The sequence below is a fragment of the Chrysochloris asiatica genome, unplaced genomic scaffold (assembly GCF_000296735.1).
Source record: "Chrysochloris asiatica unplaced genomic scaffold, ChrAsi1.0 scaffold00194, whole genome shotgun sequence".
NCBI lineage: Eukaryota > Metazoa > Chordata > Mammalia > Afrosoricida > Chrysochloridae > Chrysochloris > Chrysochloris asiatica.
This window is the reverse complement of record NW_006408712.1, coordinates 1,204,616-1,231,216: the sequence shown is the minus strand read 5'-3', so window position 1 is coordinate 1,231,216 and position 26,601 is coordinate 1,204,616. Positions and strand designations below refer to the sequence as shown.

The 26,601-nt window shown below is 36.6% G+C and overlaps 1 protein-coding gene across 2 annotated transcripts in view; it reads left to right on the top strand.

The window, feature by feature from the left end:
- Positions 1 to 26,601, top strand: part of SOS2 (son of sevenless homolog 2 (Drosophila)) — a 129,564-nt gene that overhangs the window by 54,041 nt on the left and 48,922 nt on the right. Inside the window, exons 5-12 of one of the 2 annotated variants that reach the window (XM_006872334.1) lie at positions 5,028 to 5,231; positions 10,471 to 10,614; positions 12,013 to 12,123; positions 19,053 to 19,151; positions 20,032 to 20,159; positions 20,653 to 21,308; positions 21,632 to 21,713; positions 23,813 to 23,935. In XM_006872334.1, coding sequence (XP_006872396.1) covers positions 5,028 to 5,231; positions 10,471 to 10,614; positions 12,013 to 12,123; positions 19,053 to 19,151; positions 20,032 to 20,159; positions 20,653 to 21,308; positions 21,632 to 21,713; positions 23,813 to 23,935 — 1,547 coding nt within the window. The remainder of the gene's footprint in view (positions 1 to 5,027; positions 5,232 to 10,470; positions 10,615 to 12,012; positions 12,124 to 19,052; positions 19,152 to 20,031; positions 20,160 to 20,652; positions 21,309 to 21,631; positions 21,714 to 23,812; positions 23,936 to 26,601) is intronic. The other variant, XM_006872335.1, reaches the window with a different exon arrangement.

The following is a 26,601-nucleotide window of genomic DNA, read 5'->3' as shown; positions in this document are numbered from 1 at the left end:
GAACTTGATTGCTTGCCTTGATGGGTTCCTGGTGGACAGCTTGTTTATTCTTGTAGTAGCCAGTCATGCTGACATTTTTGTTTTGTGTTTTTCCTGATGTTCTTTCTTTGAAGATATATCTTCTGTCACTCTAGCTGTTCCAGGCTGGTCTGCTTGTCCTTGCTAATGGGAATGTCCCACCTCATAAGGTTTTGGATGGGACTCAGGATTCTACCTAAGGTCCTATATTCTGCAAAGGCTTTGCAAGAGGCATGTTTCATTAGACAAGTTCTAAAACCCCTTTTAGTTATTCCAATCAGTTATAGGCTGAAGATGGGCTTACAAGTTTTCTGTAAGCCCAACATTCCTTTCTATCCCACTCAAGTGTCTATTTTACAATAGTAAGCAAAAGGAAACAAATATTCATAAGATAGTCAAGCATCTTAGTATTATTTCCTCTCTTCAAATTATACCTAGATCCTTGTATCACAGAACCTTGTTCCAAGGTTGAGCATTCATCACTGTTTACCTCTATCCCACTTAGGCCATGCAAACCTGTCTCAGTGTTCCCTGATCTACCTTGTTATTTCACCTCCTCTTCTTTCTTTTATTGCGCTCCCCAACACCCAAACTATGATGTGTCTGCCCTTACTGTTGCCTCCCTCCACCTCCCCCTAATCCCTACCCTAACTCCATCATTTGGTTACCTTATATTCCATTAACTTCTCCCTCCATCTAAGACAATCTATTTTATCCTGTAATCTACCTAACCTTCTCACCACCTGGATCTCTGTTCCTCTGTGTTTACCTTCTTTCACATTATAATTGTTTTGATCATTGACTGACCTCCGAGATCCTCTTAATTTGTTCTTGTAGTTTTATGCTGTTCTTGACTCTTCCATTTGTTGATTGAGTTCCGGGTGATTCTGCCACGTTCGTCAATCTCTGGTTGTTGTCTGTTCTTGTTGGTTATTAGTCCACAGAACTCCTTTTAGGATGTTTTTCATTGCAGGGTTAGTTTTGGCAAAATTCCTTAGCTTCTGTTTATCCTGGATTGTTTTGATTACACCATCATATTTGATTGATAGCTTTGCTGGATAAAGGATTCTTGGTTGGTAGTTTTTTTTCTTTCAGGGTTTTATATATGTCTTCTCATTGCCTTCTTGCCTACATGGTTTCTGTTGAGAGATCCGATATTAATTTGATTTGCTTGTCTTTGTAAGTTACACTACTCTTTTCCCTAGCTGCTTTCAGGAGAGCTTGATTATTGTATGTCTTGGCCATTTTCTTTTAGGGTCTATTCTTCCTGGGGTTTTTTGAGTTTCTTGAATGCTTATCTTTTCGCTTTTCAGGATGTTAGGGAAATTTTCTTCCAGCAGCTCTTCAACTATCTCCTCTGTGGACTTGTGATTCTTTCTGCTCTGGAATGCCGATAATTCTTAAGTTATTTCTCTTCATGTTGTCCAACATGAATCTTAGACCTTCTTCAGATTTTTTTAATCCTTTTTTTCTGCTTGTTCTTCTATCTTAGTAATATTGAGAGATTTATCTTCCAACTCAATAGTTCTGGCTTCCATCTCTTCAGTTCTACTCCTTTGCCCTTTCATTGTATTGCCCATTTCTGATATTCTATTATTAATTGATTGGACCTCTTTCTGTAGAGTTTGAGTTGTTTCCAATGCTGTATCTATTTCATTTGGTTGTTCCTGTATTGTTTTCCTGACTTCTTCCTTATTTTTATCAACTCCATTGTAAAGTATGTTGATACATTTTATAATCATTTTTCTGAATTCCTTCTCAGGCATTTCCAAAGCCTGCCGTCCTTCCAGTATGGAGTGTAGGTCTACTTCCAGCTCATTTGTCTCAGTCAGTTTATCTCGTTTCTGGACATATGCTGAAATGGTCATCTGTTTCTGCTTTTTGGGCATATTTAGTGGTTATCTGTGGCCTTAATACTTATATGGGTGTGTGTTTTGGTATTTTTTATGCTTTCTGATTGTCTCCAGGTAAATGTGATCAGGAGATGAGCTTCCCTTTTCACTCTGCTTCCTGAGAAATTTCAAGATGCCATTGTTGGTCATTGTGATGTAACTTATGATTTAATTTTCAACCTGTTTCCTTTTCAGTCTGCCTGTCCCACTCTACAATCCCTGTTCAGGCCTTTTTCCTAGTGATAAACAGTTCAGGGCCGGCTGTGGCCGTTTTGTACTGCCATTTGATTTTAAGTGTAAACTGTCACTTTAAATTTCGAGGAGATCTGTGCCCATGTGTAATAGAACCCTTTGGGGATGGAGGTGGGGTGTCTTCTTGCTCAGGCACCCCCTTTATTCACCTGAATGGAGGTGCGCAGACAGCAAGAGACCAATGAACAGATAACAACAACAAAAAAAGAGTGTCCAGAGCATCGTGGCTGCTCTGATCCTTCCCCTGCTTAATCTCACCCAAGATGGTGGCTTCGGGAACAGCTGAGCACCTTGGATTAGAAAGCATTGGATTTCTTGCTTCTACTAAAAATTCCATTGGCTGTAAGCCTTTCTGCTTTCTAAATATTTCTTTATATGTGGTTCAGATTTCTGGCACCATCCCCTGAGCCTACTTGGTCTGGTATTCTGTGTTATTGCTGATGGAGCTCCTCACTGCACTTCTTCCTGATCCGCCATCTTGTTTGTTCTCCAAACTTTTTAAAATAGAGAGTATTGGAAAGACTAGGTGGCAGGGGCATCAAATTACAAAACTATTATATCATTGTAAGAGATGGTGATTGCTTAATCTATCTGAAGTGTCGAGAGGAATAGTAAGAACTGAGCAGGTGTAAGTGATGTTTCTCTGAGTTATAATCGAAGGATTAATGACTGATTTGTTATAGGACAAAAGGTGGAGAAATGATAAGTTTAGGCTAATGACTAGCTTTTTAGGTATGAAAACTCCTTGATTAGATAATACTGTTATTAGTGGGTGGAGCATACATGTATAAGTTTGGTTAGCCAGCATGCTTTGGATAAAACTTGTTTAGAGTCCAGAGAGATGCTGAGATAAATACCTAAGAGTTCTTATTAGCATAGAGATTGTTGTTGGAAATCATCCAGGTCACGGAGCTCAGTCTAGGAGAAAGTATAGCAGAGTATCAAATTGGTGGCCTATTAGTGAATAGGCTGTCTAGATTTGTTTCTTAAAAATGTAATTATTCACCTTTTATTTAGATTTATAAATCTGGAAAAGTCACTTCAAAGTCTAGATTTCATATGTTCCTTGAAAAAAGAAATTCAGAAGACCTGACACAATCCTCACTATTCCTTATTAGTATTTTGCCATAATGTTACCTGTCTCACCCCTGTGCCATTTGAATTCAAGACTTAACATGTTATGTGATCTTAAACCCAGAAATGGACCCTGGGCTGACAGAATGGTAACTCAGAAGCCTAAGGGAGAGAAGTTTTAAGCAGTGGATAGTCAACTATGTCAAAAACTAGAGAAAACAATTATAATGTACTTTGTTGTTCCAACTTACAGTGACCCTGTATAAGGTTTCCAAGAGTGGCTTTTGAGTTTGAACCTTGTAGTTAGTAGTGCAAGGCTTACTTAACCTACAGCGCCACATCAGGACCCCAGACTTTGCATTAGGGAACCATTAGTAACAACAGTTTCAGTAATGGGCTTAAGAAATGATTGGAAGTATGACATTAGAGACAGCAAGTATGACCTACCTTAAAAACATCTCATTTTGGGGACGAGAAGAAAGGACAGATAGCACTTCTGTGTATGTGTGTGTGTGTTTGTTTTTTTTGTTATTTTGCATGTGTTTAAAATCAGATTATATCAGCTAATTCCTTGTTCAGCTGTATTAGCTTCTTTGAATGTCTTGTCTTGCTTATTTAGAAGCTCAGGAACACAAGGTTCATATCTGTTGAATTCATTAGTGTATTTTTCCAACATTTGGCACTGTCTCTAGTGATCTGTAAATATTTTTCAGAAAGAGTGAATGTTATAATATATCATTGTGTTGTCAGAGTTTCCTCTTATCTCGCTGAAGTTGTTTTACGTCATGGAGTTTCCTTATTTGGAAGTATACTTATCTTTTTCCCCTGAACTATGGGAAAGTAGTTTTCAGTAAGTCTTGTATATACAGTTGTGGTTCTTATTAAGAGCCTTGGGTTCTGTTCCAGCTCATAGCAACCCTGTGTAGGGTTTCTGAGGCTGTATGTTTTTGTGGAAACAGAAAGCCTCATTTTTCTCCCATGGAGTGGCTGGTGGGCTCAAACTGCCGAACTTGTGGTTCGCATTCCAGTGCTTAACCTACAGTTCCTGGATATAAAATTATCGAGGCTTAATTTTTGAGCCTTGGCGTGGTGCTGTAGGATAAGCATTGGACTGCTATCCTCAAGGTCAGCAGTTCAAATCCATCAGCTGTTCTGACTATGAGTTAGTTGGAGCTGACTTGATGACAAAAAACAATTTTTTTTTAAATACTATTTTTAATTTGAAAATCTGTGATCAACTGTTTCCTTTTGCTTTTGATATATAGCTAGTGCTTCTGTCTGTAGGTTGACTTACAATCAGAGTAGCTGACTATACTATTTTGTGAAAAGAGAGATTGTTACTATAGTAATTTAAGAATCTATGGGATGCTTGACTTTACAGATAAACATAATAGTAGTTTTTTGGTATAGGAAATATGCACCAGAAAGCATCACAGGCTTTCTTGGTCCTCTACAGTAGTGACACTAGTATCACTTCGTTTTTCTTTTAAGTCTAAGTGCATGTTAGCACTGGTAGTAGTGGATTATGATCAGGGCTGCTAACTGCAAGGTCAACAGTTTGAATCTACCAGTCACTCCTTGGGAGAAAAGATGAAGCTTTCTGCTCTTGTAAGGACTTACTGCTCAGAAACACTATAGAGGGCTGTTATGAGTTGGAACTGACTTTTCTCGTGCAAATTAGCTTGTATTAGAAGCAGTTTTCATTGTTTAGAAATGTATTAATTTCAAATATTTTGACACATTTTTAAAAGTAAGGAGAATGTTTTTATATCACTGATTTGTATTTCTTAGGTTTTGATGGACATGTTTGATCAGGATGACATAGGTTTGGTTTCTCTCTGTGAAGATGAACCTAGTTCTTCAGGTGAATTAAACTACTATGATCTGGTCAGAACTGAAATTGCAGAAGAGAGACAATATTTACGGGAACTAAATATGATCATAAAAGTGTTTCGAGAAGCCTTTGTTTCTGACAGAAAGCTTTTTAAACCTTCTGTAAGTACCTTTTTGGGCTTGAAATTATAATGTACCTTCAAAAAATACATAAAGTAGCTTAAGCTTGACAGCACTTAAAAACAATAAACAACATCTGGATCCCTGGTAGCATAGTGTGTTATGCTTGAGCTGTTAACAACAAAGTCGGTAGGCAGAATCTGTCAGCTGCTGTGTGTAAGAAAGATGAGGCTTTCTGTTTGCATTAAGATTTATAGCCTCAGAAATCTCATACAGGATCACTATGAGCTGGAACTGGCTCGATGTCACACGGCAGCAACAGCAGCTTCATCTACTGTGTGAGTATGTAAAACAAAAAGTCCTTTTATATGGTATCTATGGAGCTCTGGTAGCGTAGTAGTTACGAATCGGGCTGTGAGCTGCAAGGTCAGCAGTTCGAAACTACCAGCGGTTCTGTGGGAGAAAGATGAGGCAGTCTGCTCCTGTAAAGATTTACACCCTTGGAAACCCTGTGTAGGGTCGCTATGAGTCGGAACCAACTCCACGGCAAACAACAACAACAACAATGGTTTTAAAAAATATGAACTATTATAGTTATGTAATAAATGTGACACTGAAAATGAGACAGAATTTTAAAGGGGGGGTTGTTGTTGTGAAGTGCTGTCGAGTCGATTCCGACCCATAGCGACCCTGTATAGGGTTTCCGAGGAGCAGCTGGTGAGCTTGAACCGCTGGCCTTCCAGTTAAATGTCATGACATCTGCTACGCAGTCTCTAAGATTTAGTTATTGATTTGGATGTGATGAAAATGATGCATAGTCTAAAGAAGAAAGCCTTATACTTTTTCTTGTTTTTTGGTAAGTACTTTAAGATAATCGATTAAAATTTCAACAGTGGAACTTTTAAAAAATAAAGGTTTACATAGAATACCATAAACTCAAAACTGAATTACTCTCTGTGGAGAAGTGATGATTGTGGGGTGAATAGGATGGTGTTACAGAGAGTCTTATCCATATTGTTCTTAACCTCTGTAATTTCCACAGTCAATTCTAAGGAATCCATCTAAACAATACTGTTTTTAAGAAATAAGTTATTATTATTTTTTTTATTATATGATCTATTTTTACTTAGATATTTGTGTGTCTGACCGTCACTTTAAAAAAATTCAGCCGTTAGCTTATTTGATCATTTACCCCCTGACATCTTTTCCAAAATAACTGTTACATGTGTGAATAAGAGTGATGCTCATACACAACTGGCTAAAGGCTTCAGATTAAGAAGTGGTTTAGCTTTTCTTATTCTTTTCTAAAAGAATAAATAGGTAATAATTCAAGGTGATTTAATTCACCTTTATCCTTTATCTTTTTAGCTTAACAATGTTGATAAATGACTCCCACTGTATATACTATTTAAAGAAGTTAAGATATTGTTTTAAAAAATATGTCCTATTTATTTGATCCTCAAAACAATCCTGGGAAATAGGTAAAATCAGTTACCATTGAGTTGTTTCAGTCTAATCTCCAGTGTGTCGGAGTAGAACTCTACTCCATGGGGATGGATGGTTTTTCAGAAGTAGATTGCCAGGCCTTTCTTCCTAGGCATCTCTGAGTTGATTCAGACTTCAACGTTTTGGTTAGTGCTATGTGCATTCTTTGTACCCATGGACTGACTAATAGGCAGGACAGGTATTAAAATTTCTACCTTACTGGTAAGGAATTTGACATAAAATGATTATCACTTGGCTAAATTAATTCTAGAGCTTGAGGTTGAATTTGGGTTATTTTCTACTATTATAATTGAATTTTGTCTTTAATGATGTGAAGAATAAAAATCTAACAAATACTGGTAACTAATATCGTTTTTGCCTTTCAGTGTTCCATCAGTTTTGGTTCCTCAGGAATTAATTTTTTTTTTTTTTTAAATTATTTATTGTGAACTGAGTGAAGGTTTACACCAAGATACCAGTTTTATACTCAGCAACTCATATCCTTTGTTTCATTTCAATGATTGCAATCCCCTCCATTTAGTAACAGTTATCCCACTCCCTCCCTGTGGTTCCTATTTCCATTCCCTTCTCAACTTTGTCCTTAGGGAAATGTTGCCCTTTTGATTTTGAGTGATTGACTGTTCACTGGTGAGCATACCTTTGTGTCACTGCTCCCCTTGCATACCTACCTATACTGCTTGGCTGAAAACTGGTCCAGGAGGGTGAGTTTCCTTCCAGACCTGAAGAGTGGTCGAGGGTCAGTCTCAGGTTACTCCAGTGTCTCTCTGACCAGTAAGCCTGGTTTTTTTTTTTGGTTCTGCATTTCCTCCCATTCTGTCTATGACCTTCTAATGTAATCCCTTTCAGAGCAGTTGGTAGTGGTAGCTAGGCACCAACTATTTCTTCTGGTTAGAGTCATGGAGGCTGATGTTCAAATGATCCGTTAGTTCATTGGACAAATTGATTCCAAGCATCTTCAACTCTTCATTACTCTTCTTTCTACCACACATGGGGAGACCAATAGCTGTACCTTAGATTGCTGCTCATGAGTTTAGGAATTTTTATGGGTCCCTTTTCACTGAATTAGTTTTTTTCCCCCACAGAATTAGTTATGATTTGGCAGAAAATTTCTACTGAAATCCTGAAGGGATGAGAGAGAGAAAGAATGGATTTTTTTTTTTTTTTCTGTCAGTATCTCTATTTTTGTTTTGGTTAAGACCAGATCATAAACTTTTTGATATCAGAACATGTTGTTGTAGTTATGTGCTGTCGAGTTGGTTCTGACTTATAGTGACCCTGTATAGGGTTCTGAGGAGCAGCTGGTGAGCTTGAACCACCAACCTTGCAGTTCAAACTGACCTTGCAGTCTAGCACATTAGCCCTCAGCGCCACAGTGTTCAGCAAATATTGAATGAAGGAATGTCTTACGATTGATCTTAGTTTATTTCTGCTGGCACTACCACTATGTCTTCAAAGGTGTTCACAAGAGTATTTTCTAGAAATCATCTGAGATGATTTAATTCTCATAAGAACCCTATGAGGCTGTCTGACCCGGAGCAAATTATTTAACTACTCTGTTGAAATGATTATAGTACCAATGGCTGTTATGCAAGCGCTTAGAATAGTGTCTGAAATATACTAAGTGCTAAACAAATATTTTGGAGTCCTGATGTGGTGCTGTAGGATAAGCACTGCACTGCTTACTGCAAGGTCAGCAGTTAAAACCTACCACCTGCTCCTTGGAAACCCTATACAGGGTTACTATGAGTCAGAACCAACTCAAAGGCACTTAATAGCAACATAACCTAGAAAGATAGATGATCTGTTTGTTTCCAGAGGATGTGAACCTGCTTTCTAGATGTAATTCACACATGGGAGCTTGATTGAAATCTTTAATTCTACCTCAAATTCAGGAGGCTGACCACAAATTGTGATATCAGGTTGTATCTGAAATTAGGAGTCAGAGCTTCATTCTGATCCCAGCTCTCTTGTTAACTAGCTTTTTAAGACTTTGATCAAGCCTGTTAGCATCTTATGCAGTTCAGAAACACTTAAATGTCATGAGTCTTTTTATGTAAAGAATTGCCTAGAATCATTCATAATATGAGACTTTAGAATTATTAGACAAAGCTATCTGAATCTGTATTTTCCAGTGTTTTACTGTCTGTAATCCAGGGGTTTTTAAATTACCCACTCTATTCCTGGTTAACTTTATGTCTTAGAATATATTGATCCGAGCCTAGTGAAAATGTACCCTTGACACTTACATTACTGTTTGTACGTAATAGTTTTATTGTAATTTGTATGTATAGCAAAGTATTTGTTATCTTAACCATTTTGAGTATAAGTCAGTGATACTAATTATAATTACCATGTTTTACAACTACTATCACTATTAATTTCTGAAAGTTTACATCACCCCAAATGGAAATTTTGTTCCCATTAAGGAATAACGTCCCATTTCCTTCTTTCTCATCCCCTAGCCCCTGATACCACTAATAAAATATTATCTCTGTGAATTTACCCATCATTTATATTTCATATAAGTGGAAATATATGTTTGGCCTTTTGTGTCTGACTTATGTCATTCAGCATGTTTTCAAGTTTTATCTATGTTGTAGCATGTATCAGAACTTTGTTTTAGTTCTATTTTTGGCTGAATAATAATCTTCCATTGTAGGTATATAGAATATATATTTTTTATCCATTCATCTGTTGATGGACATGAGTTGTTTTCAGTTTTTGGCTATTATGAATAATTCTGCAATGAAGATTGCAGGTACCTGTTTGAATTCCTGTTTTCAGTTATTTTGGGTCTATTCCTAGGAATAGAATTGGCTATGTCATATGGTAATTCTGGAATCCTGGTGTGGTGCTGTGGGTTAATGTGCTGGACTACAAAGTTCTTTTGAACCACAAGATTGGTTCAAGATCACCAGCTGCTCCTTGGAAACCCTATACAAGGTCACTGTGGGTCGGAACTGACTCGACGGTACATAACAACAATGACAATGGTGATTCTAGGACTCCTGGTGTGGTGCTGTAGGATCAGCACTGGACTGCGAACCATACGGTCAACAGCTCAAACCCACTAGCTGCTCCTTGGAAATCCTTATACAGGGTCATTATGAGTCGGAACTGACTCAACGGCACTCAGCAACAACAGAATAATTCTAAGAACCCTGGATAGTTAGTGATTATGCATTGTACTGCTAATCACAAGGTCAACAGTTCAGATCCAGCCATTCTTCAGGAGAAAGTTGATACTTCCTGCTTCTGTAAAGATTTACAGCCTCAGAAACCCTATACAAGGTCGCTGAGTCAGAAGTGACTCAATGGCATACAACCAGCACCATGGTAATTCTATGTTTATCTTTTTGAGGAACTCCTAAAGTGTTTTGTACAGTGGCTGTCCCTTTTTATATTCTTGCCAGCAATGCACAAGGGTTCTAATATCTCTACATTTCCCCTGGCACTTGTTATTTTTTGTGTTTCTGATAATAGCTATACTGCTGGGTATGAAGTGGCATCTCATTCTGGTTTTGATCTACATTTCTCTAGTGACTAATGACATTGCCCCTTTATTTGGTGTGTTTATCGATCACTGCATGTTGTTTTTAAAGATGAGATGTGTACATATTTTTTAATTAGATTGTCTTTTTGTTAATTGAGTTGTAGGTGTTCTTTGTACATTAAATAAATTTCTAGGTGTTCTTAGTATATTTAATAAATGTGAAGCAAAATTCTCAATCTCACATGCTGTAACCTTTATTTTTATTTATTAATTTATTTTTAGGACATTGAAAAGATTTTCAGTAATATTTCAGATATTCATGAATTGACGGTGAAACTTTTAGGCTTAATTGAAGACACAGTTGAGATGACTGATGAAAGTAGCCCTCATCCTTTAGCTGGTAGCTGTTTTGAAGATTTGGCAGAAGTAAGTCTACAAAACTTCTTTATATTCTAATTGAAGTCCTGAATACTGTATTAAGATATTCAGTAAAATTATTCTGTGTGACAGTTAGAGGACACTATAGACGAGTGTAGGGGCAGAGGCAGTTCAGTGGGAGAACTTCTGGTGTTCTTTGTGGGGGACTTGGGTGTGGTATCCACCCTGTGAACCTCAAGTGCAGCTACTGCCAATCTGTCAGGGAAGCCTTAGATTTTACTATGATTCTAAGTAGGTTTCAGCAGAATTTCCAGATTCAAATGGACTGGGAAGAAAGGCCTGATAATCTGCTTCTAAAAATCAGCCAGTGAAAACCCTGGGAATCACAGTGGTCCATTCATAGGGCAGACTGCCAGCAACAGACCAGTATAAAAAATGCTTTAAATTTAACCAGTAACACACTAAAATTGGAGTGCTGGTGTGGCGTTGTGGGTTAACGCGCCAGACTGCAAAGCCATTTGAACTGCAAGGTCGGCGGTTCAAGCTCACCAGTCACTCTTTGGAAAACCTATACAGGGTTGCTATGGATTGGAACCGACTCAACGGCACTTAACAACAACACTAAAATTACATTGTATTTATAGTAAAGGTTCCTGAGTGGTACAGTTTGCTCTCAGCTGCTACATAAAGGTCAGCCGTGTGAAGTTACCCAGCAGTGCCACCAAAGAAATCCTTAGCATTCTGCTTCCAATGGGAAAAATAGCACTGTCAGTAACTCTGAGTGGGTTTATTCATTTTTGCTAGCCTGAAAGGAAAAAATAGCTTTTCATTGTTCTTTAGTTTTGATTTTCTTTCTTTGAAAAGCAATAATTAATGATGTTGAACATCTTTTCATACATATTAGTCATTTTTAATTTTATTTGGAAAATTGGGTTTCAGTTTAACCTTGGTAACCCTAACTGAAATTTCAAATTTCTGGTTTGTTTTTTTTTTTAATTAATGAATGCACTTTTTATATACTGGGAGTAAACATGCATAAGCATTAAAACGGATTCATTCTTGGTGAACATAAAGACAGTGACCTGTTTTAAGACCATTTGGAGTCCTGATGTGGTGTTGTGCTGTGGGTTTATTGTGCTGGACTGTGAGGTTGGATTGAACTGCAAAGTCAGTGGCTTAAGCTCACCAGCTACTCCTCGGAAACCCTATTCAGGGTCTCTGTGAGTTGGAACCGACTTGATGGCACTTAACAGCAACAACAACAGTATCATGTCATTTATTGTCAAGGACACTATTAACATTAAAAAAAAAATTCTAGTCATGTCGCTAGTTATTTTTTTGTTCCTGAAAACCAGGAAGAAAAGTATTCCAACATCTATGTAAAGGACTTGGATAAAAACTTGCTATTAAATAATGAACACATTTTCTTTTTTTAAAAAAAAATAGGAGCAAGCATTTGATCCTTATGAAACATTATCACAGGACATTCTTTCACCAAAGTTTAATGAACATTTCAGTAAGTTGATGACCAGACCTGCAGTTGCTCTACACTTTCAGGTAAGCTTAAATTGAATGCTATTTTTTATTGTTGTTGTTGTTGTTAAGTGCCATCTAGTCAATTCAGACTCAGAGTGACCCTGTATAAGACTTCCAAGGAGTGACTGATGGGTTTGAAATGCCAACCTTGTGGTTAGCAGTCCAGTGTGTATCCTACAGTGCCACACCAGGACCCCTCAAATGTTTGTAATCATAGAATTCTTTTTTGAAGCAAGTGAAGCAATAATTCACCATTAAATCCTTCAAATTCTGTTAACTCTCTTTTTAGATTGTCTTCTATTTTCTGTCTTGAGTTATTTAAGTCTCTTTGATGTAGAAATACTTTGTAGTACAACATGAATTCTGATTAGCTAGGAGAACCTGGCACATTCTAGATCTAGGCAATAGAGATGAATCTGGAGACTTACTTTAGGATAGTAATCATTACAGGAGAAAGAACTGAAGAAATTAAAAGGAGTGGAGATATTAGCCTTATGTTTATTTAAGCTTGATTTCTCTATGAGACACACTGTGAGCTAAAGCACTTTACTGCAAGGTCGGTTTAAACCACAAGGTTGGCAGTTCAAACTTACCAGCCGCTCCTTGGAAACCCTATACAGGGTCACTGTGAGTTGGAACTGATTCCACAGCACTTAACAACAACAACTCTATTGACGGGTATTATGCAATCTGATTGGTTCAGTGACACAGTTAGATGAAATGAAAATAAGTAGCAAGAGCCAAATTATATTTTTACTCTGTCAACACTTAAAACAAAGGTTACATTAGGGTAGGTGATGTTGGACCACAGTAGAAAATTCCTGCCTGTAGATTAGCTCTTCCTCCTCAACATATGAATATGCTTAAATCTTTACTGTCCTTAAAGAATCAAACCTTTCCTCACTGGTCCTCTCCAGCTACTCCCTCCCCTCCTTTAATTTTTTTTTTTTTTTTTTTAATCCATTGCAGCCAATTATATTTAGAGTCTTTTTATCATTCTTCTCACACTTCTACATTCTATATTCTATCTAGGATTTAACACTATAAATTGCCCTTGATAATGAATTGAATTTCCAAATCCAGTGGATATTTGTCATTCAGATTTATATCTGTAGCATTTGTTAATCTCCTTTTGTTCATTGGCTCCTATAATACTATTTGCTCCTAATTTTCACCTTCTCTAATTTCCTTTTTGCAGCCTTGCTAATTATAGGTATTTTCCAACTTTTGTTATCAGCCCCTGTTTTTCTGCCCCCCTGTGCTTTCTTTGGGTGACTTTATACCTACTCTTTGTTTAAGTTGCTGCTTATGTACTGGTGACTCCATGTCATAACTCTTTAAGCACTGTGTGTGTGTGTGTATGTGTGTGTACAATTCCACATAACCTGCTGCCCATTGAAGCCACTCACTTAGATGTCTTACAGGTACTTCAGCTATCAGAAGTTTAAAATGAATCTTGGCCATGTTTTCTTTCCCTTCTTTCTAGGAATTCTCACAATCATCATCATCACCTAATTTAGTGTACTCTGTGTTTTCAAAAACTTATTAACAAGTAATAAAAATTAAGCTTAATTTTCAAATTTACCTCAAAGAAAAAAACCTTTTTTTAAAATAAGTAATATTTCATAATTCATATGAACCGTTAACTAAATATTAGTTATATGGGATAATCTTCCTACAAGATCTTTGTATTCTCCTCAGAAGCACTCACAACAAATGTTTGTGTAGCACTGTGAGATAAGCACTGGAATATAAGGTCAGTGGTTCAAACTCACCCACCACTCCTTGAAAACCTTATACAGGGTTGCTATTAGTTGGAATCAGCTCAACAGCACTTGACTACGACATGTTTATGTATATAATAAAACTCATAAGGGACACCAGTATGGAGACCTTCTTAGACATATCAACAACTTGCAGAGGTAATTTTCTGGGTTAAAGGGCATAGGACCATTGTTTCATGATACAACTCAGTCAACTGGCATAACCTAGTTCATAGAGGTAGCCCTGGTGGACTGTTACATGGTGGGCTGTTAATGACACCGGCAGCAGTTCAAATCTACCAATCATTTTTCAGAAGCAAGATGAGGCTTTCTGCTCTTGTAAAAATATATATAGCCTCAGAAATCCTATACAGGGTCCCTATGAATTGGAAATGACTCAATGTCACACAACAAACACAATAGTTCATAAAGATAATGTTCAACATCCTAGTTTGGGTAGTATCTGAAGTTTTCAAAACAGGAGTAGCCTTCATGAGTATCTTCCCATCTGGAGTAAAAGAGAATGAAGAAAATAAAAAGACTCAAAGAAGAAACTAGTCCATAGGGGAGTTCAGAGCAAAATGGTGGAGTAAGCAGCCACATTGACCCTCTGTAATAAAGACATGGGAGACCAAGTGAAACAGATATTGATGGTGATCCAAGAACCCTGAGTATCACAGAATAGGCAGAGAGAGGTGGATTGAGTGCCTACTGAAAGAGGAAGCTTAATAGGAGCAGTGAGAGGGAAGAAACATAGGTAGAATGTGGGTGGTGTGGTTGGTGCAGCCATCTTGAGGTTTTAGAGTGATTTTTGATACAGTGACTGGAGATTAGTAGCAAGGATACAATTCTCCCTTGTTCCTGTGCCTACCTGGTAGATGGGGAAGAAACAAGATAGAGTGCCTCAAACAAGTGACCCAAATATAGAGTTAGAAAATATTAGAAATGGTGTCGAAACAACCTGATAAAGAATTGTTGTTGTTGTTGTTAAGTGCCGTTGAGTTGGTTCCAACTCATAGCGACCCCGTACAGGGTTTCCGAGGCTATAAATCTTTACGGGAGCAGAAAGCCTCATCTTTCTCCCGCAGAGTGGCTGGTAGTTTCGAACTGCTGACCATGAGGTTCACAGCCCGATTCGTAACCACTACGCTACCAGAGCTCAAACTTCAATGGATTGTGAGAAAGATCTAGAAAACTACACATGATATCAAGGAAAACATAAGCAAAATTATGGAAAAATTGAGGAAACAAACTGACTCAATAATTGAAAAAATGGGAATCATAATGAAAGCAGTAATTACAAAACCAGAAGGTTAACACTAAGACTTGAAAAAATAGATGATATACTGAAAGGGCCGAAAAATAGACTTGAGTCAATGAAAAGCCAAATTACTGAGCTTGAAGAAAGATCTCTCAATATTCATCTGCTATAGGAACAGTTGGAGTCCTGGTTTGGTGCTGTAGGATGTACACTAGACCGCATGGTTGGTGGTTCAAACTAACCAACTGCTCCTTGGAAACCTTATACAGAATCGCTATGAGTTGGAAAACAACTGGACAGAACTTAACAACAACAACAACAACAGAGGAACAATCAGAAAAAAGAATAAAAAATTTGAAAGAAAGCTAAAGATTTATGTGGGATACTAGCAAAGGGAATACCTTATATGTGGTTGGAATTTCCAAACGGGAAGAGATAAAAACAAACAATCAAAAAACCCCATAGTGATCATTGTACAAGAGTTATTGGATGAAAAGTTCCCTAACATGAAAGATGAGAAGATAGCCATTGAGAAAGTTGAACAAACTTCAAATAAGATAAGCTCCAAAAGAAAATAACCAAGACATACTGTAATCAAACTTTTCAAAACTAAAGACAAAGAATCTTGCGAGCAGCTCGGGAAAAATAAAAAGTTACTTACAAAGGAGACTAATAAGATTAAGCTTTGATTTCTCAGCAGAAACCATGTAGTTAACGCTAACTCTGTTAAGTGCAGTTGAGTTAGTTCCAACTCACAGTGACCTATGTAGGGTTTTTGAGGAATAGCTGGTGGATTTGAACTATTTTTCTGTGGTTAGCAACCCAGTGCTTATAGTCCAACACTAACTCTTCCTGTTAAGTGTGGTCGAGTCAGTTCTGACTTAAAGCGACCCTGTATAGTCTTAACCATAACCCTAACAACTAACAAAGCCCTAAGCCTAGCCTAGACATAGCCATAGTCCCAAACCTAACCCTTACTCTTTGTTCTTACTCACCCACTACCCCACCAAAAAAAAACTAGTCTACAAGACTAACTGCCCACATGAACTGTGTGCTTCCTCTGGCTTGAGGTCAGAAGAATAAGATGGTGACTGGCTACCATTATTGATCCTCTAACCAGGAACACAATATAGGTCTCACATACAATAGGAGAAAAATGTAGAACCAAACTCAAATTCTTGAACAATACCATACTTACTGGATAATAAGATACTAGAGGAACCCCTGAGATTAAGATACCTTTTGAACTTGGAACTGAAGTCACTCGTGGAGGTCTCCTTTCAGTCCAATAGCAGATTGGCATATAAAATAAACAATATATCATGTGTGAAGAATGTATTCCCTTGTTGTTGTTGTTGTTGGTAGGTGCCATCAAGTCGGTACCAGCTCATAGCGACCTTATGCACAAAACACTGCCCGATCCTGGGCTAACCTCACTACTGTTGTCTCGCTTCAGTCCATCGATGCTGCCACATGGCTAATCCTTTTCGTTGGGGGTCTTCCTCTTTTTCTCTGACCCTCCACCTTACCAAACATGATGTTCTCCAGTGAATGGTCCCTCCTGACAATATGTCCAAAGTATAAGAGACGAAGTTTGGCCATCTTGGCCTCCAAGGAGCACTCTGACTGCACTTCTTCCAAAACAGATCTATTGGTTCTTTTGGCAGCTCATGGCACTTTCAATATTCTCCTCCAATACCATAACTCAAAGGCATCAATTCTTCTTCAGTCTTCCTTATTCACTGTCCAGCTTTCACATGCGAATGAGGTTATTGAAAATACCAGGGCTTGGGTCAGGCGCACCTTAGTCCTTAAGCCGACATCTTTGCTCTTCAACATTTTAAAAAGGTCTTGTGCAGCAGATTTTCCTAATGCAGTATGTCGTTTGATTTCTTGATTGCTGCTTCCGTGAGTGTTGATAGTTGGTCCAAGAAGAATGAAGTCCTTGACAACTTTAATCTTTTCTCCATTGATAAGAATGTTGTTTGTACTCCCTTAATCAAGGATAAGACCAAACGGTCAACATTAACCCCAAAGCAAAAATGAGAAGGCAAGGAGGCACAAGGAAGCTAGATCAATGGAAACAGAATGGACAGTGTAAAAAATGAGAATCCTGATACACTGCTAAAGTTCTAGACGGTAGCACAGAACAATTTGTACTGAAATTGTTAAATGGAAACATAATATTCTGTGTAAACTTTTTTTTCCCTTTACAAATCTGAGTTTTATTTGTCTTTTCAGGTTAGAAACATGTTTTAATACTTAAACACATACCCAAATCATAAAAATTTGCCCCAGCAATCAAGAGTAGGATAAGATTGTCATTTTTTCAGTTATGGTAATAACTACTTTTGGAAGGTTCTGGATCATCTGGATTAAACCTGGGAGTGAGAATGGCATTTCTAATCAGAAAATTAGTGTCAGTTAACTTTAACTCAACTCACAATAAAAAGTAAAAGAATAAAAGAAAATTAGTGAGAGTTGTCTGTATGGTATTTTTCTTTTTTTTCCTTCATATTTCATGGTAGCATCTCACTGCTTTGTGAATCTGCCTGTTGACATCAGCAAAGTGATAAGAATTTAGGTCTATGTTTTCCCAAACAACTGAATCCCCCTGATAGAGTTTAGAAAAACCATGAATCTACTTACTGGAATCTTGGTGTGGTGCTATAGGATAAAGCATTGGACTGCAAGGTTGGTTTGAACCACAAGGTCAGCAGTTCAAACTCACTGTGTAAACTTTTACCTAAAACACAAAATATTAAAAATTAAACATTTGAATTGAAGGGAAAAGGAAAATAATTAAAATGAAGATGTGAGATGGTCTCAGGGATGAATATTAACTTCTTGTTTCAGTACTTCATTTACTGGACCTGGGGATAAAGGAGAGAGAAAACTTGTAAAGTTCTTATTCCTGGAATGAGAAGCAATTGCAGGTTCTTCCAGAGGCTTACATTGCTTGAGACTGTGATATTAACATATGTTTGCTTGGATTTAAAATAAAGTCAGATTTTCTGACAGAAATTAAGTCTGATTTAATGGTTTGTTTTGGCATTGTTGAGGGTTGGTTTTGTCAATTAACTTTATATGACAGATATTTTCCATAAATTCAGTGGACTAAGTCTGTAATTTATTAGCATTTTAATGGAATATATTTCAGTCATATCTACACTCTACAGTATCACAAAAATATATCCTTTGAAGCATTTTAAACTTAATATAAAAATGTGCAGGAATGTACACTTTTACAGATTTTGTTAGTTATGCAATAATTTCAAAAAATATTTGCAAACAACTACTTTAGAGGGCTAAGGTGAAAGTTATTTTAGCCCTGTAAGAATGGCTCTGGTAGCGTAGTGGTTACGAATCGGGCTGCGAACCTTAAGGTCAGAGGTTCGAAACTACCAGTCGCTCCGCGGGAGAAAGATGAGGCTTTCTACTCCCGTAAGGATTTACACCCTCGGAAACCCTGTACAGGGTCGCTATGGGTCGGACCCGACTCGATGGCACTTAACAACAACAACAACAAGAATGGAGAAATGTATGTACATACATTTTTTCCCTTATAAATTAGAGGAGGAAAAAGAAACAACTTGAATTATAGTGCTTTACTTTCAACAAGGAGTCCTGGTGGTTCTGTAAGTTAAGCACTGGACTGCTAACACAACGTCGGCAGTTCAAACCCATCAGCCACTCCATGTGAGAAAGATAATGCTCCTGTAAAGATTTACAGCCTCGGAAACCCTGTACAGAGTTGGAATTGACTCAGTGGCAGTGGGTATGTTCTGGCATAGGGTTAATTTCAACATAGAACACATTTCCCATTATAGTTTTGCTAAGTTTGGGTCTTGTATGTTTCAAAGCTATTTTATTACATATTATTTATATCAGAGATGTATGTACTGTTCAATCCTTCTGTTTTGTAGTCCATTGCTGATGGCTTTAAAGAGGCAGTTCGTTATGTCCTTCCACGCCTTATGCTGGTGCCAGTGTACCATTGTTGGCACTACTTTGAAGTATTAAAGGTAAGATAAAAGCTCCCTGGGCCAAAAGTTCTTGCATTTGAGAGGCCTGAAAACTAATTTTTGACCTGATTCTATTATTTTTTATACGTAAAAACAAAGTATATTGAAATATCTAACTTTTTTCCAGGGACCTTGAAACCAAAAAAAAAAAACCACCCAATCTTTATTTTTTTTATGTTTACATCTTTTTAATATGGTAGACAGATGAAAATGTATGTGTTATATATCATCCCAAAGTGCTAAAATTATAGAAAAAAGTTGACTGTTTTTCATTAATTTTTTGAAAAATAGAATACATGTTTAGCTTTTCTTCCACATAAGAAATTAATCTTTTAATTGTATTATATTTGATTTAAATTTTTATGTTGTTTCAACTTATCAAGAAAAACACTTTTAAACTTTTTATATATGTGGAAAATGTTCAAAATGTTTTTTACAGTTGCTTTTTTCCTTTCTGATTGCGTAATAAATAGTTCTTTATATACCTATATTGTATTGATTTATAATAGATAAAGTTGGTTTGAGGAGTCAGAAAATATGCATCATATAGTTTAATACTATATAGGACTCTTGGTGTGGCACTTAAGGATCAACATTGCACTACAAACCACAAGGTCAGAAGTTCAAATCCACCAGCTGCTCCTTGGAAACCCTATACAGAGTTGCTATGAGTTGGAATCAACTCAATTGCACATAACACCTAAAATTACTATATAACATAAATTATAGGATGTATATTGATTTTATAAAATCATTTCCATTTGATATTATATATTTAAAATTAGAGTTTATAATATTTTTTGCTGTTTCATCTAATTATGTAAAAGGTGGGAGAAGAATCAAATATTCATGTTTAATTTTTCTTTTTGTTTTTTCTCAGCAACTGAAAGCATGTAGTGAAGAGCAAGAAGACAGAGAATGTTTGAACCAAGCTATTACTGCTCTCCTAAATCTCCAAGGTAGCATGGACCGAATTTACAAGCAGTATTCTCCTAGACGACGACCTGGGTAATTCCAAATTATTGATAATATGAATGCTTTGCATACTTCACTTATATATGATGTCTTGTTTTCTAAAGAAGTATGTTTGTAGTGATAATTGCATTCTTAAAAATTATACTTTCACATTCTTTTAATCTTTTAAAATTAGCATTGCCATATTGTTACGTTAGATTAGTAAACTTTAAAATGTGTATTGAATGATGTTTTATATAATACATACAGGGAATTTAGGATTATTTATCATTTCAGTTCTTAGGGCCTTAAGAATGAAATATAGAGCCTGTAGTACTTTTCTTTCAGTTAATGAAATTGAGTAATGTATCAGGGAATTGGCCAAAATAATTTGCTGACCAAGTTAGCATAAGTAATTGCTGTATCTGAAATTAAGCTTTAAGTTATTTAATTTTTTTTTTCACTTGATTTAAGGTAGTTTTCACTTGAGGTAATTGGGATTGTCTAGTCATTGAATAAGCTAAAATTTTCTTGGTATTTTTTTTAGAGATCCTGTTTGCCCATTTTATAATCGTCAATTAAGAAGCAAGCACTTGGCTATTAAAAAAATGAATGAAATTCAGAAAAACATAGATGGATGGGAAGGCAAAGATATTGGACAGTGTTGTAATGAATTCATTATGGAAGGTCCATTGACAAGAATTGGTGCTAAACATGAACGCCATATTTTTCTCTTTGATGGTTTAATGATCAGCTGTAAACCAAATCATGGCCAGTCAAGGCTTCCAGGTTACAGTAATGCAGAATACAGATTAAAAGAAAAATTTGTCATGAGGAAAATACAAATCTGTGATAAAGAAGATACTTGTGAGTGCAAACATGCTTTTGAATTAGTATCCAAAGATGAAAACAGCATAGTATTTGCAGCTAAGTCTGCTGAAGAGAAAAATAATTGGATGGCAGCGCTTATTTCTCTTCAGTATCGTAGTACTCTAGATCGAATGCTAGATTCAGTTTTATTGAAAGAAGAAAATGAGCAGCCACTGAGATTACCAAGTCCGGAAGTGTATCGGTTTGTGGTAAAAGACTCTGAGGAAAATATTGTTTTTGAAGACAACTTACAGAGTAGAAGTGGAATCCCCATTATTAAAGGTGGAACTGTGGTGAAGTTAATTGAAAGATTAACATATCATATGTATGCAGGTATGTGAAGTCCATTATAGATGCTTACTCTGGGGCCTCGTCCTAAAATTTTGTCAAAAGGTTACTGTAAAATAAGGAATCACTAATTAAATATCTTTTGAAAGATATTGTCAGCTTCATTCATTATTAATTAGTATTCATGAATGTTGGATATTCATAAATTTTGAATTAGAAAAGAATCCATATATATCAAGAATTACCATTACCTGGGAGGAGAAGCCAGAGTAGAAAGAAAAATAAAGGGAAGCATCAAGTATGTTACTTTGATCTAATTAAACTGAGTAAACTGAACATGAAACCTGTTTTATGCTCTACCTTTTCAGATCCCAATTTTGTTCGTACTTTTCTTACTACATATCGTTCATTTTGTAAGCCACAGGAATTGCTAAGCTTACTGATTGAAAGGTAAGAAAAATACATATTTATATTAACATTTTGTGAGAAGTTTATTGTTTTCTTGTAGCTTGAAAAGTACCTAGCACCTAGTAAGTTAAGTGCTCAAGTGCTTTTTGAATATGTTTACTTGTCATTAAATTAGCAGTGTTAACTATGTTCTCTTAAAACAGAGTGCCCACTGAAATCCTTGTGTATAACAGAGGTCTTTTCATATTTGTGCAATATTTTGCAGAGTTATCAGAGTGGTGCAATTTTAGAAGACAAAAAGTTTAAGTATTTTAATGACATTTGATCTGTGTAATAAAGTGGTACTTCCTTAAAAGAGACCTTTTAATTTTTACTTAAAAAAAACCTCAACAAACCCAAAGTTTTTATTTTAAAAATCTAAAGCATATCCAAGAGTTGTTGTTAAGTGCCATACAGTCAGTTCTAACTCATAGAAACCATGTATAGGATTTCCAAGTTTATACATCTTTTTGAGAGAAGAAAACCTGTCTTTCTCCTGTGGAGTGGTTGGTGGGCTTGGAGCGGCTGGTGAGGGTGAACTGCCAACCTTGTGGTTCACAGTCCATCACTTATTGTACAGCACCACTGTGTAGATAGAAATACAAAAATAGATAAAATGATACTAGAAAGAGACCCTATTTACATATCACCCGACTTTAACATATCAGCTCATGCGTGGCCTTATTTCATGGCATTCCCTACCCACTTAAACACTATTCCCAGTATTATTTTGCACTAAATCCCAGGCAACATATTATTTCATATGTAGATATTTCTGTATGTACTTCTAAAGGAAAAAACTTCTTATTAAAACCAAAATCTAAACAATTCCTTTATTATGATTAATTTTTTAAAATTAAGCTATTTATTGAATTTTAGTATCCTGTGGTGTTATGTTATTAAATTCTGTTGAGTCAGTTCTGACTCATAGTATAGGTTGTCCAAGGAGTGGTTGGTAGATTTGAACTGCCAACCTTGCAGTTAGCAGTCAGGTACTACACCAGGATTTCATGTCAAACATTAGGTAGATTAAAATATAATATTTGAACTACAAAGTGATTTTTATTTCACAATTAAAAGCATATTACCAGAATTTTATCATGCCTATGTTATTCTGAGCTCTGGTAGCATAGTGGTTGCAAATTGGGCTGCAAACTGCGAGATCAACAGTTCGAAACTACCAGCTGTTCCACGGGAGAAAGGTGAGGCTTTTTGCTCCCGTAAAGATTTATAACTTTGGAAACCCTGTACAGGGTTGCTATGAGTCGGTTCCGGCTCCACAGCACATAATCACCACCATGTTATTCTGTGAAATGAAATTTTACTAGACTGAGTCATTGTAACATGCTATGAAGATCTACATAATTTTGTTCCCATGTCAAAACTTCAGAAAGCACACTTGTTAGACATATTTCAACTGTATTTCCAGAGGCTGAGCAAGTTTCTTTTAACTTTAATTTTTACTGTATTTACTTAGATATGCTATTTAAGTACTGCTGAAAATTCAGCTTAGCCTTTTCATTTTTTTAAGGAAACTTGTTAATACTACTTTCATTTTAATAATATAAATATTAAGGGCAGATTGTTAGATAAATCATTTCTGACATGTTATTTAGAGAGGTTATACTCATGTATTCTTTGCTTGGGGCCTTTTTCATTGACCTTTTTTATGTTGACCACTGTTAATTACAAAATTCCTTTTTTATAAAAGCATGAAGGTAAAATCTTATGAAGGGCACTTTTTCTGTAATATATTATACATGAAGGAACCCTGGTGGTGCTGTAGGATAAGCATTGGACTCCTAACTGCTAGGTTAACAGTTCAAACCCAGTAGCCACCCTATGGAAAAAAGATGAGGCTGCCTACTTCTGTAAAGATTTACAGCTTTGGAAACCCTGTACATAGTTGCTATGAGTAACAGTCAACTCACTGGCAATAGGTTTACGTTATGTTATACATTGAGGGGATCAGTAATTGCACTTTTCATGGGGCTGGTAGGAAAGAAGGTTGCTTAGGGAATTTTTTTGTTTTCTGCAGAACTTGAAACCCTTTCCATTTTTGTTTGAACAAGAAAATTTCTGCCATTTTGTTTCTTTTCTAGGTTTGAAATACCTGAGCCCGAACCTACTGAAGCAGATAAATTGGCAATAGAAAAAGGCGAGCAGCCAATCAGTGCAGACCTTAAAAGGTTTCGCAAGGAATACGTCCAACCTGTACAACTTAGGTTTGGCATCAATATTTCTTATGTGCAATTCAATTTTGAATTTATAGTTAGCATAAAAGTTCTTGCCTCTCAATTCAGATGCAGATATTATTGTTAAAGTCATAGCAGTTAAATGAAACTTGCAAAGTTCTTTCTATATGAAGCTATTCTTCAATACCTTGAAGAAATTTAGTTACTAAAAATACACTGTGTAATTTGCATTATTTGTGTCAGTATATCGGACCCGACTCGATGGCACTTAACAACAACAACAATTATGCAATATGTTATGCTTGCAGACCAGAATACCTATTTGTCATTGTAAGTAAAAGTTCCCTAATTTTTCTCTCTGTCCTATTACGATGATCTTCTAGTCTGGGCTTTAAATCCTCTCCCCCAGTTTATAATATTTGTAGAAGTTCTAGCTCTTTTCCTATTCTTTTCTTTTCCCCAAAGTACATGTTGTTGTTAAATGCCTCTATAGGATTTCCAAGGAGCGGCTGGTGGATTTGAATTGCAGGTCTTTCGGTTAGCTACTGTTAAGTCTGTTGAGTCAGTTGCGACTCATAGCGATCCTGTATAGGGTTCTCAAGGCTGTAAAACTTTGTGGGATCTGAAAACCTCATCTTTTTTCTGCAGAGCCCATGGTAGGCTAGAACTCCTGACCTTGTAGTTAGCAGTCCATACTTCATCCTACAGAGCCACTGTGCTCCCTTTTTACCACTTTGTTGTTGTCGTGAATTGCTGTTGAGTTGATTCTGGCCCATAGCGACCCTGTATAGGGTTTCTGAGTAGTGATTGGTGAGCTTGATCCGCCATCTTTACTCGAAGCAGTCCGGTGCATTAATCCACAATGCCACACCAGGACTCCATTTTTACCATTAAGCATGAAAATTAGATGGACCTTTGTGTAGGCTTCTTTCCAGTCTATGTGAGATCCAAAGTATCATCTGCCCCTTTCTCTACATGAGAAAACATAATGTTATTAATTGTATATGATCTTGTTTAAAAACATTTTTTTTTTAAATGGCACCACAATGTTCCTCTTATCAGCACTCCCTATTCAGCCAGGTTCAGTAATCATTGCAATGGCCACACAGAATTCAGACACCATGCTTACAATTATGAGGTTTATTAGGGAAGTTAACAGGCTACAATTAAGGGTCAGAAATGTTCAGGGCATGGTTTTTTAGTTAAGACAGTGTCTTCTCAGCAATGCCTGCAGGCAGACCCTTTGCCCAGAGATAAGAGCCTTGTCTCTTCCTGGATCAGTAATGTTACAAGCTGCTTAAGGATTTCTGATAAATGCCCACAGGACATACCACTCAACCATAAGCCTTAGCCCTCAGCTCTAGCACCATGGGTCAACAGACTTAGCTCCTCCCACTAAATACCTAGAGGCACCTCACTTTGGAAGCAAGCTTCCTACTCCAGGTCACTCAGCTACTCCTTATTACATGAGTTGGGAAGCCCACCACTCTTGTATTGTGCTTTGGGTCTTCCTGCTGCTGCTCCTTCTATGCCACTTCTCCAGTGTCACAGTTTTCTGTCCCTGTGTTGGGGAAGTTCAGTGCACAGGGATCTGGGAGTCCAAAGGCTACACTCCATTCCTGGCTCTTCATTGTTGGTAGTGAGATTTCCTCCTCCTGTTTCTGAGATGACTCATTTTAAACTCATGTGAAAGTTGCCAGTTTTACAATCACAATTAACTCTGTTAAAAATCACAACTGAATAATATCAGCCTATAAGCATCTTCTACCTTTCTTTACACAGACCCTCAGGAAAAAGTTGTTTGGTGGGAGCCATATGCAGTAATCTACTGCACTGCAAATCTAAACAGTTTTTCTTTCTCGTTAGATGTTAAGGTGGCCTCCTTTATTCCTATTGACCAATAAATTGCAGTTTTAGAACTGAGTATTTTAGTGATTTATTTTTACAGATACTTGTCACAAGTAAATGCAGCTCTAGAGAAATGACATTGTGCCCAGCTACCTGTCTCTCAGTAAAAACTTTTAACATGTCATTTTTAGTATGAGAAGATTATTTTTCATCAGCAATATGCTTTCTACTAGGTGTGATGAATGTACGAAATTGTTTTATTGTATTGGTACTAATGCACATTCAAATTAAGTCCCTTTTGACATGAGGCATGCATTTATGAGGTTGTATAGTAGCAAAAATTGTGAAACCCATAGCCATATTAACTTTTTCAGGTATTTTCTATATTCCTCAGTCCTTTCCTTGTAACTATGTTGGCTACACAATTAACAAAATGTCATCATTGATACTATTATATTTTGACTTAGTTGGAGGAAAAGGATACATGAAATAGTTATGTATTGTTCTACATTGAATGCTTAGATGTCAAAATTAGGGGCTTAGAAAAATACAACTTTATTAAATTCCAGGAATAGCTGAGATTAGGCTAGAGCAATTAGAGAAGATATCATGGAAACATAAAATCTGAGATTGACCCTAAAGAATATTTAGAATTTAGAAAAGTAGAAAATATTCAAGGTCCTGTAAAATAGCATGAGAAAAGGGAAGAAGGAAGAAATGCAAATGCTATGAGGAAGAAACAGTAGGAAATTGACTGAGAGGAATGAAGATATTGTATTACAAGTAGTAGTGGTGGTGGTTGTGGTTAGTGCTGTGTAGCCGATTCTGATTCATAGCAACCCTGTACA